This window comes from Heterodontus francisci, chromosome 3 (assembly GCF_036365525.1).
Source record: "Heterodontus francisci isolate sHetFra1 chromosome 3, sHetFra1.hap1, whole genome shotgun sequence".
NCBI lineage: Eukaryota > Metazoa > Chordata > Chondrichthyes > Heterodontiformes > Heterodontidae > Heterodontus > Heterodontus francisci.
In genome coordinates, this window is record NC_090373.1 from 38337589 (window position 1) to 38354448 (window position 16860).

The 16860-nt window shown below is 42.0% G+C and overlaps 1 protein-coding gene across 7 annotated transcripts in view; it reads left to right on the top strand.

Annotated features, from left to right (window-relative positions):
• The window catches only part of LOC137355821 (serine/threonine-protein kinase ICK-like), a 76612-nt gene extending 62800 nt beyond the window's left edge, over positions 1-13812 (top strand). For 3 of the 7 annotated variants that reach the window (XM_068021427.1, XM_068021418.1, XM_068021436.1), the window contains exons 13-14: positions 762-918; positions 10720-10804. In XM_068021427.1, coding sequence (XP_067877528.1) covers positions 762-894 — 133 coding nt within the window. In that variant the 3' untranslated portion in view covers positions 895-918; positions 10720-10804. Of the gene's footprint in view, positions 1-761; positions 919-10719; positions 10834-11696 lie in introns of those variants that run through there. The other 4 variants (XM_068021397.1, XM_068021410.1, XM_068021402.1 and 1 more) reach the window with 2 other exon arrangements.
• Positions 13813-16860: the final 3048 nt, after the last annotated feature.

The window sequence follows — 16860 nt, forward strand, 5'->3', positions numbered from 1 at the left end:
TCTAAGAGGTGTAACCGTCTTCCGGAACAAAGTGTCAAGGTATTTCTTCCCCTCCCTTATGTTACGCAGTGTTTCCAATTTGGCGTCCAGATCAATAATCCTGATCCTGTTCTGTAGAAAATTTGAGATATGCAGGTGAGTCCTTGGACAGACTGTTACAGTTTACTGGACCTGGTAGCCTCAAATCTCAGCTGAAAGATTCTCTTGCATCTTAACTTGTGCTAAATGAATTCTTCAATATTTGTGCCACTGTCTACTTATTGTTTTGTGTACAATTTGTTGAGCAAACTTCATACTGAACAATGAGCTGTGGTACATATTGGATCTGACATTTTGGCTGTAACAAAACTTGATATCAAAAGGGTTGAGCTGCACTTGGACAGTTCGGTCTCGGTCACTACTGATGGTGCATCTGCTATGATTGATCACATTCTGGCTTCATTACACTGCTCAGAAAAGTGTCTCAATAAGATTGGAAACCGAACAGTCACTGGTCTTCTTTCACTGTATAATTCACCAAATTGGCCTTTGCACACAGATGGCAGTAGGTGATTAATTGAAAAATGCAATTAAACTGCTGTAAATATTGGCAGTTTTATCTAATGCAAAGGAATGTCAAATCCAATACATAAAGGAAGGCTGCTGTTGCTGGGAGGCCAATCATCTCAGTCCCAGGACGTGGCTACAAGAGTTTGTCAGGGCAGTGTCCTCGGCTCAACTATCTTCAGCTGCTTCACTAATGAATTTCCCTTCATCATTAGGTCGGAATTGTGGCTGTTCACCGATGATTGCAGTGTTGAACTCCATTTGCAATCCTCAAACAGTGAAGAAGTCCATGCCTGCATGCAGCAAGACCTGGGCAACATTAAATGCAAGCTGATAAGTGGCAAGTAACTTTTCATGCCACACAAATGTCAGGTAATTCCTATCTCCAAGAGCGTATAACCACCTTCCATAGATGTTCAATAGCATTACCATCACAGGGTCTCACCGTTGACCAGAAATTATACTGACTAAGGCACATAAATATCATGGCGGCTAGAGCAACTCAGAGGCTGGGGACTGTAACAGGCTGTCCAAGGACTCACCTGCATATCTCAAATTTTCTACAGAACAGGATCAGCATTATTGATCTGGACCTGTCTCTCCTAAGCCCCTCTACTACCCACAAGGTGCAAGTTGGGTGTGTGTTGGAATACGCTCTACTTTTTTAAAAATTCGTTCATGGGATGTAGGCATCACTGGCTAGGCCTGCATTTATTGCGCATCCCTCATTGCCCTTGAGTAGGTGGTGGTGAGCTGCCTTCTTGAACCGCTGCAATCATTGAGGCCTAGGTACACCAACAGTGCTGTTAGGAAGGGCATTCCAAGATTTTGACCCAGTGACAGTGAAGGAACGGCGATATAATTCCAAGTCAGGATGGTATGTGGCTTGGAGGGGAACTTGCAGATGGTGGTGTTCCCATGCATCTGCTGCCCTTGTCCTTCTAGGTGGTAGAGGTCATGGGTTTGGAAGATGCTGTCTAAGGAGCCTTGGTGAGTTGCTGCAGTGTATCTTGTAGATGGTACACTGTGCTGCCACAGATGGGATGCCAGTCAAGCGGGCTGCTTTGTCCTGGATGGTGTCGATGTTGGAGCTGCACGCATCCAGGGAGTGGAGAAAATTCTTTCACATTCCTGACTTGTGCCTTGTAGATGGTGGACAAGCATTGGGGAAGATAGTAGGTGAGTTATTCAACACAGAATTCCCAGCCTCTGACCTGCTCCTGTAGCCACAGCATTTATGTGGCTTGTCCAGTTTGGTTTCTGGTCAATGGGACCCCCAGGATGTTGAAAGTGGGGGATTCAGCAATGGTAGTGCCATTGAACGTCAAGGGGAGATGGTTAGATTCTCTCTTGTTTGGGATGGTCATTGCCTGGCACGAATGTTACTTGCCACTTATCGGTCCAAGCCTGGATGTTGTCCAGGTCTTGCTGCATCTGGACGCAGGCTTCTTCAGTATCTGAGGAGTCGCGAATGGTGCTGAAGATTGTGCTATCATCAGCGGACATCACCACTTCTGACTTTATGATGGATGGCAGGTCATTGATGACGCAACTGACGATGGTTGGGCCTAGGACACTGCCCTGAGGAACTCCTGCAGTGATGTCCTGGGACTGAGATGATTGACCTTCAACAATCGCAACCATCTCCCTTTGCACTAGGAATGACTCCAACCAGCAGAGAGTTTTCCTCCTGATTTCCATTGACTCTTGTTTTGCTAGGGCTCCTTGATGCCATACTCTGTCAAATGCCTTGATGTCAAGGGCAGTCACTCTCTCCTTATCTCTGGAGTTCAACTCTTCTGTCCATGTTTGGACCAAGGCTGTAATGAGGTCAGGAGCTGAGTGGCCCTGATGGAACCCAAACTGAGCATCAGTTAGCAGGTTATTGTTGAGCAAGTGCCACTTGATAGCACTGTCGGCAACCTCTTCCATCAATCGGCTGATGATCAGGAGTAGACTGATAGGGCGGTAATTGGCCAGGTTGGATTTGTCCTGCTTTTTGTGCATGGGACATATCTGGGCAATTTTCCACATTGCAGGGTAGATGCTAGTGTTGTAGTTGTACTGGAACAGCTTGGCTAAGGGCACGGATGGTTCTGGAGCACAAGTGTTCAGAACTATTGCTGGAATGTTGTCAGGGCCCATTGCCTTTGCAGTATTCAGTGCCTTGAACCTTTTCTTGCTATGAGTGGAGTGAATCGGATTGGCTGATGACTGGCACCTGTGATGCCGAGATGGATCATCCACTCGGCATTTCTGGCTGAAGATGGATGCAAATGCATCAGCCTTGGTTTTTGCGTTGATGTGCTGGGCATCCCCATCGTTGAGGATGGGGTTATTTGTGGAATCTCCTCCTCTTGTTAGTTGTCCACCACCATTCACAATTGGATGTGGCAGGACTGCAGAGCTTAGATCTGATCCATTGGTTGTGGGATTGCTTCGCCCTGTCTATCACATGCTGCTTCCGCTGTTTGGCATGCAAGTAGTCCTGTTTTGTAGCTTCACCGGGCTGACTCCTCATTTTTAGGTATGCCTGGTGCTGCTCCTGGCATGCCCTCCTACACTTTTCATTGAACCAGGGTTGGTCCCCCAGCTTGATGGTAATGGTAGAGTGGGGGATATGCCGGGCTATGAGGTTACAGATTGTGATTGAATACAATTCTGCTGCTGCTGCTGATGGCCCACAGTGCCTCGTGAATGCCCAGTTTTGAGTTGCTAGATCTGTTCGACATCTAACCCAAATAACACAGTGGTAGTGCCATACAACACGATGGTGGGTACCCTCACTTTGAAGACGGGACTTCATCTCCACAAGGATTGTGCGGTGGTCACTCAGACCAATACTGCCATAGACAGATGCATCTGCGACAGGTAGATTAGTGAGGACAAGGTCAATTAAGTTTTTCCCTCTTGGTTCCCTCACCATATGCTGCAGACCCAGTATCGCAGCTATGTCCTTTAGGACTCAGCCTACAGTTTTTTTTTCATTTGTAGGATATCGTCAATGGCTAGGCCAGTATTTATTGCCCATCCCTAATTGCCCTTGAACTGAGTGGATTGCTATGCCATTTCAGAGGGCATTTAAGAGTCAACCACATTGCTGTGAGTGTGGAGCCACATGTAGGCCAGACCAGGATGGCAAATTATCATCCTTAAAGGACATTAGTGAACCAGATGTGTTTTTACAACAATCAACTGGTTTAATGGTCACTATTAGACTAGCTTTTTAATTCTTAGATTAACTGAAGTCAAATTTCACCATCTGCTGTGGTGGGATTCGAACCCAAGTCGCCAAAGCAGTAGCCTGGGTCTCTGGATTACTAGTTCAGTGACCCAACCACTGCGCCACTGCCTCCCCTCAGTAGTGCTCCCGAGCCATTCTTGGTGATGGACATTGAAATCTTCCACCCAGAGTATATTTTGTGCCCTTGTTAACCTCAGTGCTTCTTCCAATTGGTATTCAACTTGGAGAAGCACTGATTCATTAGCTGAGGGGGTGTGATTGGTGTTAATCAGCAGGAGGTTTCCTTGCCCATGTTTGACCTGATGCCTAAGACTTCATGGGGTCTGAAGTCAATGTTGAGGACTTCCAGGGTAACTCTCTCCTGGCTGTATACCACTGTGCCACCACCTCTGGTGGGTCTGTCCTGCTGGTGGGACAGGACATACCCAGGAATGGTAATGTCTGCAACTTTGGTTGCAAGGTATGATTCTGTGATTATGACTGTCAGGCTGTTGCTTGACTAGTCTGGGACTGCTCTCCCAATTCTGCCACAATCCCTCCGATGATAGTAAGAAGGACTTTGCGGGGTTGACAGGGCTGGGTTTGCCATTGTCGTTTCCGGTGCCTAGTTTGATGCCGGGTGGTCCGTCTGGTTTCATTCCTTTTCTGAGACTTTGTAGCAGTTTGATACAATTGAGTGGTTTGCTAGGCCATTTCAGAGGGCATTTAAGAGTCATCCACTTTGCTGTGGGTCTGGAGTCACTAGGGCAGACCAGGTAAGGATAGCAGATTTCCTTCAGGACATTAGTGAACCAGAAGGGTTTTTACAACAATTGGTAATTGTTTCATGGTGACCACTAGACTAGCTTGAATGTGTGCAGCTTCGACAACGCTCAAGATACTACTTTCTTTGACAAAGCAGCACCTAATCCACTGGTTTAAACATCCATACCTTCCACCTTTGGTGTGCTGTCGCAGCAGTGTGTACTGTTCACAGGATGCACTGCAGCAGTTCACCACAACAGCATCACCTCCCAAACCCACAACCTCCCCTCGCTAGAAAGCCAAAGGCAGCAGCTACAGGGGAATGCCATTATCCCTGGGTCAAAATCCTGCAACTGCACATGGACTGCCCACCACCTTCTCAGAGGCATTTCTGAATGGGCAATAAATAACACCTTGCCACTGATGCCCGTATGTATCCCAGTGCAAGATCATTTTGTTGAGCTGTTAAAAGAGGCCGATGCCCCTTATTCAGTAAAAGTGTACTTCATTAATGTGTGCTGGCTAATTCAGAGCCAAGTGTTGGAAAGGTTTGTCAGGCTGCCTGGAGATTTGTTTGGATGAGAAAGCCAAACTGGACAATTTCTCATCGCAATTTAAGCTTAGAAGTGTGATTTGTTCTTTCTCACAAATATCAATAGTCCTTTGAATGAACTGAACCATGAAAATGCAAGGACAAAGAGAAATTGTGACCTTGTGTGCTATGTATTGTAATTTCAGCAAATGGAACAGCAACACTTTACACACTTCCCAAATTTGTAGTGATTGGGCACACGTTTTGATAGATTGCTATGCTGCTTGGTTTTGAGATTTGTTGGAAAAATTTGAAGTAATTTGCTGATTTCAACAGTTTCAGTTTAGTCTTTAGTTCATGAAAGATCCATTCTGCTTTGACATCGGGAACTCGCAGAAACTAGTGGAATTGCTTTCTCTGGACAGACATGGACTGGATGTGGACCAACTGCACAAAATGGCTGAGACAACTGCCGTGTTGAAAATGTGGCAAAATGGCCTTATGTGAAGAATTTCTGTCGCTATATTTGGTACAAGTTAATATTCTCAATAGTCACACTGATGAAACGAAAGTACTGTTTGCAACTACTGGACAAAAACCTAGAAGCTGGAGTAAGATGTATGGGTCAGAAACACATGCTAGAATTATATACTGTTACAACCTAGTAGGAAAGGTGTCTAGAGGTCCCTCTCAGCCTTCATCTCTTTATGTAACAGGATTTAATTTTAAACACACCGTGTTTTTAGCTCCCAGTTGGTGAATCGTTGTTCACCACTTTCCAATTATTAAGGCAAAGAAACCAGCACAAACAGCCTTTCTTAGGTTTAAAGAAGAAAAGTTGAAATTTATTAAACTTAAACTCTATTCAGTTAACGCCATTGGATACACGACGCGCCCATGCTAGCATGCATACACGATACACGCATGCAAATAGGGACAGAAAAGAGCAGAAGGAAGATAAAGTGGAAAGGTTTGAGGCAATATCTGAACTGTTTTTGTTAAGGTTCTTCGAGTTCACCGTAAAGTCCTTGATTATAGGTAGATCTTTTCGTTGGGGCCCAGTATTCTTCGTAAACCATGTTCGCTGTAGGAGACTTTTCTCTCTTGGGGTTCATGTGTCTTCAGTGGATTCAGAGGCTTGTGAGGAAGAGATTGAAGCAGACAGGAGAGATCTTCTCAGTTCTGGAGCAAACAGACTTTCTCCCCAAATTGTTTGTACAAATTCAAAAAGCTTAGGTTGCCCAGCAGGTTAGTCATGTGACTAGCTGGTTTGACCATGTCCTTTTGTCTATTCAGCCATCTTAGCAGTCAACCTGGAATGCCAGCTCCCTCACCTTCAATGTCTGGTGATCAAACGTCCATTGTGGGTTGAAAATGTCAGGGAATGGTCCTTTGTCCTTTCCAAGCACTGTCTGTTAATATGCAAATGTCTTTCCAGCCAAGATCTGGCAGTTTTTTAAAGCAAGTCCTTTCTTCACTTCTACTGCAGTTTAAAATTTAATGTCCATGTGGCGAAATTAATATGCTTCATGCTTGGCTGGTGGAGGCCTGCATGACAATAGTCTGGTGAAAGAGAAAGACTGCCAGTATTTTCACTGGTTTAAATGTGAAATGAACACATGAAATACATTTACCTGTATTGTCAACGTCCATATGGTGTGTTTTGCTCAAATTAGTGCACCATAGCCACACCTGTAGCTAGTTTTCTAATGGACAACACTACGATATAGGAGTGAGAAGACAGTGCCATTGAAGGGGAATTCCAATCACATGTACCTGCGTATATTTACTTAAACATGTACCAACATTCAGTGAAAAAGTTGCAGTTTTTCTTCCTCACCAAAATTTGGTTTCCCAGCCAACATTTATCCCTCAACCAACATCTCTAAATAAAGTTTTCTGGTTATTTGGTTACTCGTAAGGTTGTGAGCTTAGTGGTTTTTGTGGGACTTTGCTGTGCACAAACTGGCTGTCATATTTCCTACAGTACAATAGTGACTACACTTTAAAAAGTACTGCAGTGGCTGTAAAATGTTTTGGGACCTTGTGAAAGGTGCTATATAAATACAAGTTATTTCTTTATTGGAGTAGGGGGTTGAGGCACAGAACATCTGACCACAGGAAGGGAAAGACAGCCGGCAGGGAAGGAGGGTTGTTTCACATGGGAGTCTAGGATTATGGGGGGCGGCGGCAGGCAGGAGAGTGGAGTTAAGGCCACAATCAGATCAGCCGCCATCATCTTGGGTGGCGGGGCAGGCTTGAGGGATTGATGGTCTACTCCTGCTCCTGTTATGTTCTTAATGTAGTCTGGGGATAGTATTTAATGCACAAGGAGAAATGGATTACGGTAGCCTTTGAGGGGTATCTGCAGCTATTGGGTTTGGCAAACAGTGCATTGAAACAGGAAATGCAGGCAGCTGAGTTGGGGAGCAGGGCAGGGAGTGAAGCACCTTGTATATCAAGCAATTGGTAAAATTTTACTCTGGGTAGGACTTGGCATTTTCTCAGTGGGTTGGCGAGATTGGAGGACCTAATACTTCCTCAACAGAAGCATGGGAAATTTAATCAATGGGTTGAGAAAATGTGGTTAAATTATGATGAATGAAGGGGTAGTTTGTAGTTGCAGTTTCGTGTGTTCATTTGGCAGCGGTCATAGCAATAGTTTTGACATCCATTGTAATGAATTCCATGTATTCTATGTTCAATCCCATTAGAATCATGAAGCCACTTGTTAATATAGTACAGATACTGCAAAAAACACAGCTTGATTTTAAGCTCTGTTTTCAACCTATTTTCCTTCTCCACAAAGTTATGGGTGTTTTGAGCCTTGTTAGTGCAGGACCATAGTTTTGTAATGTGATTCAGTAATCTAATCCATGTGAACAGACTCTGAATTACTGCTTCCAAAAAGTTTGCTTGTAATTGGACACTCATACTGATACAAGGTATGTATATATGCAAAGAGAATTGTTTTGTGTTTTTTGAGGTCTGGAATTGGCAATCAAAAAATGCAGTAATTCAGGTCATAAGTCTACTGATAAAATAATGACAAACATTTATTCTGGTTGCTGTATACCATCAGCCTTTATGGTGGGTAAGTGTACAACATGGTGTGGCTCTAGATTAGGAAATAGAGGACAGCATTGGCTAGGAACACTACCTCCTCTTCCCCGCCCTATCCCCGACCATGTCAAATCTGCCTTAATCAATATTAAGAATACGCTGTGTACTTTGGCCTCACCTTATAACCCATGTCAAGGGGCTGAGATATTTTTAATGAGTTTATAAATTGGATCCATCAGAGTTTGGGATTTAATGTACATATTTCAATAAATCCTCTTTCTCTGTCAGGGGGCTGTATCCCATTGTTGGCCTCAAAGCTGCCACATACTTGAGTTTATAAACAAGACAAAATGTAATGAAGTATGTTTTTCGATTAAAATCTAGAATCCTAGAGGCACCAAAGTGGATTATTACAAATTCCTGTGACCTGTCTCCTCTTGACACCTGGTTCAAATTCAAAATGGAGATTTCAGCTTTAAGTGCCCTACATGGGAATGATAAGTGTCCATCTCGTTCCAGTTCCTGGTAATGGCACTCCACAGCACAAAAGTACCCGTAATTAGCTATCTCCCTTGGGTCATAAGGATGGCTGATTTTAATAAATAGGAAAATTATGATCAGAGCTGTAAGGGTGAGTTTTGTGAGGTTGAGCCAGACATGATTGAGCTTTGGTCTGGTGATGTACAGTCAGCATATAATTCAAACATTTTTTGCACTAAATAAATTATTCTACATTTTAAGTTAATTAATGTTAACAGCAAAATGGAAATTTAATGCTTCAAAGAAAAATTGCATTTCATGGCGGATCTTCTAACTAACTTTACTGAATTCTTTGCGGGAGCAGCGAAGGTTGGTCAAGGTAGTGCAGTGGATGTATCAATGGACTTTCAGAAGGCGTTCAACAAAGTGCAACACATGTGGCTCGGTAGGACTCTGGAAGTCCATGGAATTAAAGGAAAACAAAAACAAGAAATGCTGGAATCACTCAGCAGATCTGGCAGCATCTGTGGAAAGAGAAGCAGAGTTAACGTTTCGGGTCAGTGACCCTTCTCTTTCCACAGATGCTGCCAGACCTGCTGAGTGATTCCAGCATTTCTTGTTTTTGTTTCAGATTTCCAGCATCCGCAGTATTTTGCTTTTATTTTTGAATTAAAGGAAAAGTTTGGTATGGATATAGAATTAGCTTAGTGACAGGATGCAGAGGGTGTTGGAGGAGGGATATTTTTCAGACTGGGAGGTGATTTGTCGTGTTTACGAAGGATCAGTTTTGGGTCCATTTTTCTTTAATTTTTCTGAATGACCTGGACTCTGATGGAGGGATCAGAATTATGAAGTTTGCAGACAATACTGAACTTGGCAATGTAGATAGTTATGAGGATAGTTGTAGACTTCAGTAAGACATAGATAGGATGGTAAAATGGGCAGAAGCATGGCATATGTAATTCAATGCAGGGAAGTGAGAAGTACTGACCTTTGGAAGGACTCCTATGGAAAGATAATATAAATTGCACTATTTTGGAAAGTATAGATGTGCAGAAAGAGTTTGGTATCCATATACAAACATCAGTAAAGAAGGTATGTTGATAAGGTGGTTAAAAAGCATATGGGTTACTTGGGTTTATAAATAGCGGCATAGAATATAAAAGCAAAGAGATCATGCTCGAACTTGGCTGGAATACTGTGACAATTCTGGCACTACGATTCAGGACAGATGTAAAGGCTTTAGAAAGGGTACAGAGAATGTTTACTAGGATGCTACCATGCTTGAGGAACTTCAGTCATGAGGACAGGTTGGAAAAGCTAGGGCAAAATACTGTGGATGCTGGAAATCTAATACAGACAGAAAATGTTGGGAATATTCAGTTCTGGCAGCACCTGGGGAGTGAGAAGTAGACTTAACATTTCAGGTCTATGACCTTTCATCATTTTGATGTATGGTCACTGATCTGAAACATTAACTCTGCTTCTCGCTCCACAGATGTTGCCAGACCTGCTGAGTATTTCTAGCATTTTCTGTCTGCATTTTGGAAAACTAGGACTGTTCTTGGGAACAGAGAAGGTTGAGCTGAGGTAATCGTGTTTTACAAGAAGATAGGATTCGATAGAGAAAAAGGCTGTTCCCTCTGGTAAGTGAGGCAATAACCAGTGGCCATATTTTTAAAATCATTGGCAAGAGATCTAGAGGGAAGATGAGAAGCATTGTTTTCACTCAGTTGTTGGGATCTGGAACGGTGTACCTGAAAAGATGGTGGAAGCTGATTCCATAAATTTTAAAACTGAGTTGTACAGGCACTTGACAATGAGGAGCTTGAAGGGTAACAGACAAAAAGCAGAGATGTGGCAATAGGCACAACTGCTCTTTCAAACAGCCAGCCATTGGATAAATGACCTCCTTCTGTGCTACAAGTTTCTATTGTTAGATGAAGAGGAGACTTCATCTTAGGTGTTCAATTCCAGCAAAGAACAGTAAAAATTAAAAAAAAAAATCCTGTAAATATTATGGTGGAAAATTAGGCTGTCTGTTTCTGCTTAAGTAAAAATTGAAGCATTTTCCCCTGCCATAACGAGTTATAACATATATTTATTTCAGTTTATGCTACTGGTACTGATGCCTCTGGAGGATACACGCCATCATTTCTTAAGAAAGAAGTTGGATCTGCTGGCCAAAGAGTGCAATTAGCACCAGTTGCGGAACCTGATTCTAGTAAGTATGAAAGACCTGTTCAACTGGACTGCATGCACCTTTTCAATTAATCTTTATAGAATATTCTTTGCAACTTTTTCTACACACTTCTTCTTGGGGATATTGTTTCACAGGTGCTGGTAGCTCTCCCATACTTCACCCAAGTTACTGTTCTACATCTGTCAGCCTAGACAGTATCACCAAGCTCTGATGAAGGGTCACTGATCTGAAACATTACCTCTGCTTCTCTCTCCACAGATGCTGCCAGACCTGCTGAGTATTTCTAGCATTTCTTGTTTTTATTTCAGATTTCCAGCATCTGCAGTATTTTCCTTCCATTTTAGTATCACCAAGCTGTTTGACTCTAAAGCATCAAGGCCAAGCCTGGTCCTGTTCTTGCCAGATGTCCCCATATGCTATCAGCAGGAGTCACTGGACAGCAAGTAGGAGAAGGGATGCTACTGTTCTTTTTTTTTTTTAATTGCTTCCCTAACCTGCCTGCACTTGGACTGAGATCAGCTAACTCAGCATAGATCAGGGATTGAACTTAGCACCTTGGTGACATGTGTGACTCCATTACTTGCTGCCTTTAAAAGTCAATGCAACTTCAAGTTCTAACTAATGTTAAGTTTTATATTTATTTCAATTCATCTCAAGATAATTTTGCTACTGCCAATGAGTATTTTTGTATCATTTAGGTAAATTAACTGTGGGAAATACTGCAAGATTAATTGTAGTTTTAGTGTAGCATCACATCAGAGGCTGATAAATTGGTTGAAGGTAAATATCGTACAAAGAAACTGTTGGAGATATCCTTTGCAGGAAGAATATTAGCAGAATAGGTTCAAAGTAACAGCAGCAATTTACACATTCATCTTCTGCAGATTATGCAACTTGGAAATCCAACCGATCACAGTTGGGATGTCAACCATATAATTCTTCAAGCAAGAGCATCAGTGGATTAATGCCACGTCCACCTCCAGCCCATCCAATACATGGCCGAATTGACTGGTCTTCCAAATATGGAGGACACAGATAAAAATAGATGTAAATAACATTCAGCTACTACTCAGTGGTATTGGTTTCTTAACATTATCTGGATATCTGAATTTTTCTGATTGAAAGTTGCCACATTTAAAGATGAATCTATGTATTTCGAACACCCAAATAGTTGCTGTTTTGGTTGGTTAGGTTTGTTTCCATTAACCGTTAATGTTCTTCACACCTCCGGAGAAAGATATTTTTACGAGAGCTTTTTTGAAAATTTGCTGGTTAATAGTAATTTAATGCTTTTTTTACACTTTTTTCCTACTTCTGTATATATTGTGTAATGTATATAGCAAGTTACCAGGGTTTTTTAAAATGTGTAATGTATTAAGTATTTTGTTAAAAGACAGGGTGATGGTAGACGCATGCAGATCTTTTTGCATATGAAAACTAACATTTAAAGAATATACTCTGATGTTTCTGATATGCAGGTGCACTAATAGTGTGAGTCATTGAAATATGACTGTGGCAATTGAACGGGGAGGCATTTACTTTTTAAATTTTTTTTTGGGGTGTGGGGGAAGGAATTTATTACCAAGTGTGAGGAATCCTCATTTTTGTAGCAGACGCATTGAGTAGTCTTCATTTAAAAAGTGAGGGGAGAAAAATATTTTACTCATTTTGTTTGTCTTTTAGCGTGTCATTCCCTTTCTTGGAAATAGACTGTAGTCCTGCTCCCAGGCACCTCTTCATGCTACTGTATAAACTAGCTATAAAGAAATTGCCCAGTGGCCTGCTGACTTACCTTCCTTTGTACCCAGTGGAGAAGTGTTTTTCTCTACTGGTACAAGAGATGCAGTATATCTATCGCATGGAAAATTCTGACCATAAACATGTATCCTGCCACTAAATGGCACAAGCATATTAGCATTCCAGTGTTCTGTACGACATTCCATCTCTGTTCCTTCCTCTCCCAAATTTTGAGCTGGCATTGAAAGTACATTATAGAGAATTACTTTGAGAAGCATTAACTTATGATGCTCAAAGGCAATGTCATTTTTGTGTTCAGCAATAATGGATGTGTACACATACTGTCTGGACTAATTTTCTTTGTAGGCTTTGCAGCTAAAGGACCAAGCCAAATAGTGCAGCAGTATTCTATTCGTATTTACCTGGCAAGACAGGCTTGTAGAGCGCACTCTGAAGATTTTAGCTGCACTTCTAAAACTCTCCAATCTATTTTGTTTCAATTTTCTTCCTTGAAGCCTCGCAGATTGGGCTCACAGTTGACTAAAGATATTTCTATGACCATCTTCAATGCTGTGTTGTGGCTTGCCACGATTTCTTTACTTCCCCTTCTCCACTCAAATGACTTGCATTTAGTGTCTGTTTAATGCTGGAACCAAAGGCCTTTCCATGATTTGGGTGAAGTTCAGGTGCAAAGGTCAGTCAACACTAAGGCCAGGGCTCGAGTTTTCTGGTCTGCAGTGTATTGTAACATCAGTTCCAGTGTTCAAATAAAGTATTATTAAATGGTCTGTACTGCATTTTATTTGTGGAGAGTTTTGAGACCACACTTCTCCTGAGCTGTTCCATGATATAACCTTTTTTTGTCTAACTTCCAATTGTATACTTACGTGTGTGTGGGGTGCTCTTTTTCTTTTTTGGAAATCTTTCCACTATTTTGGAAAAAAAAAATGCCTCTGAAGCATACTCTGATGTCTGTGTTGCATCAGTCTTTTCATATTCATTTTCATTTGTAGCATCTGATAAGCTGTGCTATAGTAGTCAAATCAAAATGCATTAAAGCAATGCAGGAAATTGCACATATGTTAAATGAGTATCATTTGTGCTCCATATTCTCCATTTCAATTTTAATATAGTTTAAAAATTACTGTCGAATTTTCTATAATACTGTACTGTTAATTTCAAAGATTTTCTCTTGTAACAGAACTGTTCCTTGGTTGAACCCAGGTATCATAGTTATATTAACATTAAAATTATTACATTTAATTGCTAGTCTGTAGTGTTCTTTGAAAACTGACAATGAATCAATGTGAGGTATTGAATACCACATAGTTTGTTTAATTTTATCTGTTATATTTGCCAATTACTTATTTCTGAGAGTTTGCGTGTGGTTATGTTAGGTAAACTGCATGCATATATGCAGTCTAAGATATGTTTGAAAAAGGAAAAAACTGACTAATTTGTTGACACTCTGACCAGATGCCTGCCATGGCTTTGCAATCCTTGCTTGAGTTATTTGTTTCCACACTGGCAAAGTAATTAAATTTGTTTAAGGTATAAAGGTTCGGTAGGCTGTTTGCTGAGTTAAGGTTGGATAACCCACTTAGATCAAAATTATTTATACGTCATTATTTTTCTGAGGGTACACCAGCGAAAAGATCAGTTCTGCTTTTTCTTGGAACATAAGAACAGGAGTCGGCCATTTAGCCCCTCGAGCCTGTTCTGCCATCCAATCAGATCATGGCTGATTTGCAGCCTAAATCCATATACCTGCCTTTGCCTCATATCCTTCAGATTTTTGCTAGCTAAAGGTATCAATCTCAAATTCAAAATTAACAATTGAACTAGCATCAACTGCTGTTTGATGAAGGTAGTTCCAAACTTCTACCACCCTTTCTGTGTAGAAGTGTTTACTAATTTCACTCCTTAAAGGTCTGCCTCTAATTTTTGGGCTATGCTCCCTCGTCCAAGACACCCCAACCAGCAGAAATATTTTCTCTTCATTTCACCCCTTAACCTTCTAAATTCCAGGTAATACAACCCTAGTTTGTTTAATCTCTCATAATTTAATCCTTGGAGTCCAAGTGCCATTCTGGTAAATCCACGCTGCATTCCAAGGCTAATGTATCCTTCCTCAGGTGTGGTGCCCAGAACTGCTCACAGTACTCCAGGTATGGTCTAACCAGGGCTTTGTATAGCTGAAGCATGATTTCTACCCCTTTTGTATTCTAGTCCTCCAGATATAAAGGCCAGCATTCCATTAGCCTTTTTAATTTTTCTTTTAACCTGCTCATGATATTTTAATGATTACACACCTGGATCCCCAAGTCTCTTTGGACCTTTACTGTTTCCAGCTTTTCACCATTTAGAAAGTACTGTTCCATCCTTTTTAGGTCCAAAGTACCTGATATTTGCCTACATTGAAATCCATTCACCACAGTTTTGCCCATTTACTTATTCTATCAATATCTTTGTAATTTTATGCTTCCATCTATGTAATGCCATCTATCTTTGTGTCATCAGCAAACTTGGATGTCTGGCTTTCTATCCATCAGTACAGAGAATAGTTATGTTTGCAAAGAACCCTGCTGGGCCCCACGAGTCACAGCCTGCCAATTAAAGTACCTGCCCATTATCCTTGCACTCTGTCTCCTGCCACTCAACCAATTTCCTAACTAGGTCAATAATATGCCTTCAGTTCCATGTTCTTCAACTTTAGCTAGCAGTCTCTTATGAGGCACTTTATCAAATGTCTTCTGGAAGTCTATATAAATAACATGCATGGACATTCCACGTCCTCATCGTAACTTCTCTTAACTGCTGTACATCTATCACCTGTGGAGGGTAGACTGTCTATGCTTGCATACAGTCTTTTAAATGATGTCTTTAACCAGATTTGACTTGTGTTGAAAGTTCCTCATGATGCATCATGTTAGTTGCTTTAGTCTTGTCGATAGCATTTTCACAATCACACTGGTTGATATGGCCAAATCCATCCCCACCACCTTGCTAATCAATATTGTGGGTTGAAGCCACTTGAGACTTCAGTGCAATAGGAGGAAGTGTTGGGCTGTCAGAGGTGCAGTCTTTTGGCTGAATTGTGAAAATGAGGTCCAGTCTTCCTTCAGGTACGTGTAAATGATCCCAATGGCACTATTCGAAGAGCAAGGGAGTTCGTCTGGTGTCCTGGCCAATATTTATCGCTCAGTAACAACTTGCATTTGTATAGCACCTTTAATGTAATAAAATATTCTAAGGCCCTTCATGGGAGTGTTATCAAACAACATTTGACATCGAGCCACGGAAGGGGATACTAGGGCAAGCATGGCCCAGGAGCAAGTTTTTAAAGAGTGTCTTAAAGGAGGAAAGACATGGAGGTGGAGAGGTTTATGGAAGGAACTCCAGAACTTCGGGCTTTGGCAGCAGAAAGCATGGTCTCTGTGGTGGAGCAATTAAAATTGGGATACTCGAGCCCAGAATTGAAGGAGTGCAAATAATTTGATATTTGTAGGACTGGAAGAAATTACAGGAATAGCGAGAGGCAAGGCCATGGAGGGATTTGCAAACAAGGATGAGAACTCTTAAAATCAAGGTTTTGGTTAGCTGGGAGCCGACGTAGGTCAGTGAGCACAAGGATGATGGGTGAACAGGGCTTGGTGCAATTATTTTAAAAATCATGGGATGTGAGCATCACTGGCTAGGCCAGCATTTATCGCCAATCTCTAATTGCCATTGAGAAGGTGGTGCTGAGCCACCTTGTTAAACTGCTGCAGTCCATGTGGGGTCGGTACAGCCACAGTGCTATTAGGAAGGGAGTTCCAGGATTATGACCCAGTGACTGAAGGAACAAAACAGTTCCAAGTCAGGATGGTTAGTGGCTTGGAGGGAAACTTGCAGGTGATGGTGTTCCCATGCATCTGCTGTCCTTGTCCTTCTAGGTGGTAGAGGTCGTGGGTTTGGAAGGTGCTGTCTAAGGAGCCTTGGTGAGTTGCTGCAGTGCATCTTGTAGATGGTGCACACTGCTGCCACTGTGTATCGGTGGTGGAGGGAGTGAAAATTATTTATTTATTTAGATATACAACACTGAAACAGGCCCTTTGGCCCACCGAGTCTGTGCCAACCAACAACCACCCATTTGTACTAATCCTACATTAATCCCATATTCCCTACCACATCCCCACCATTCTCCTACCACCTACCTACACTCAGGGCAATTTACAATGGCCAATTTACCTATCAACCTGCAAGTCTTTGGCTGTGGTAGGAAACCGGAGCACCCGGCGGAAACCCACGCGGTCACAGGGAGAACTTGCA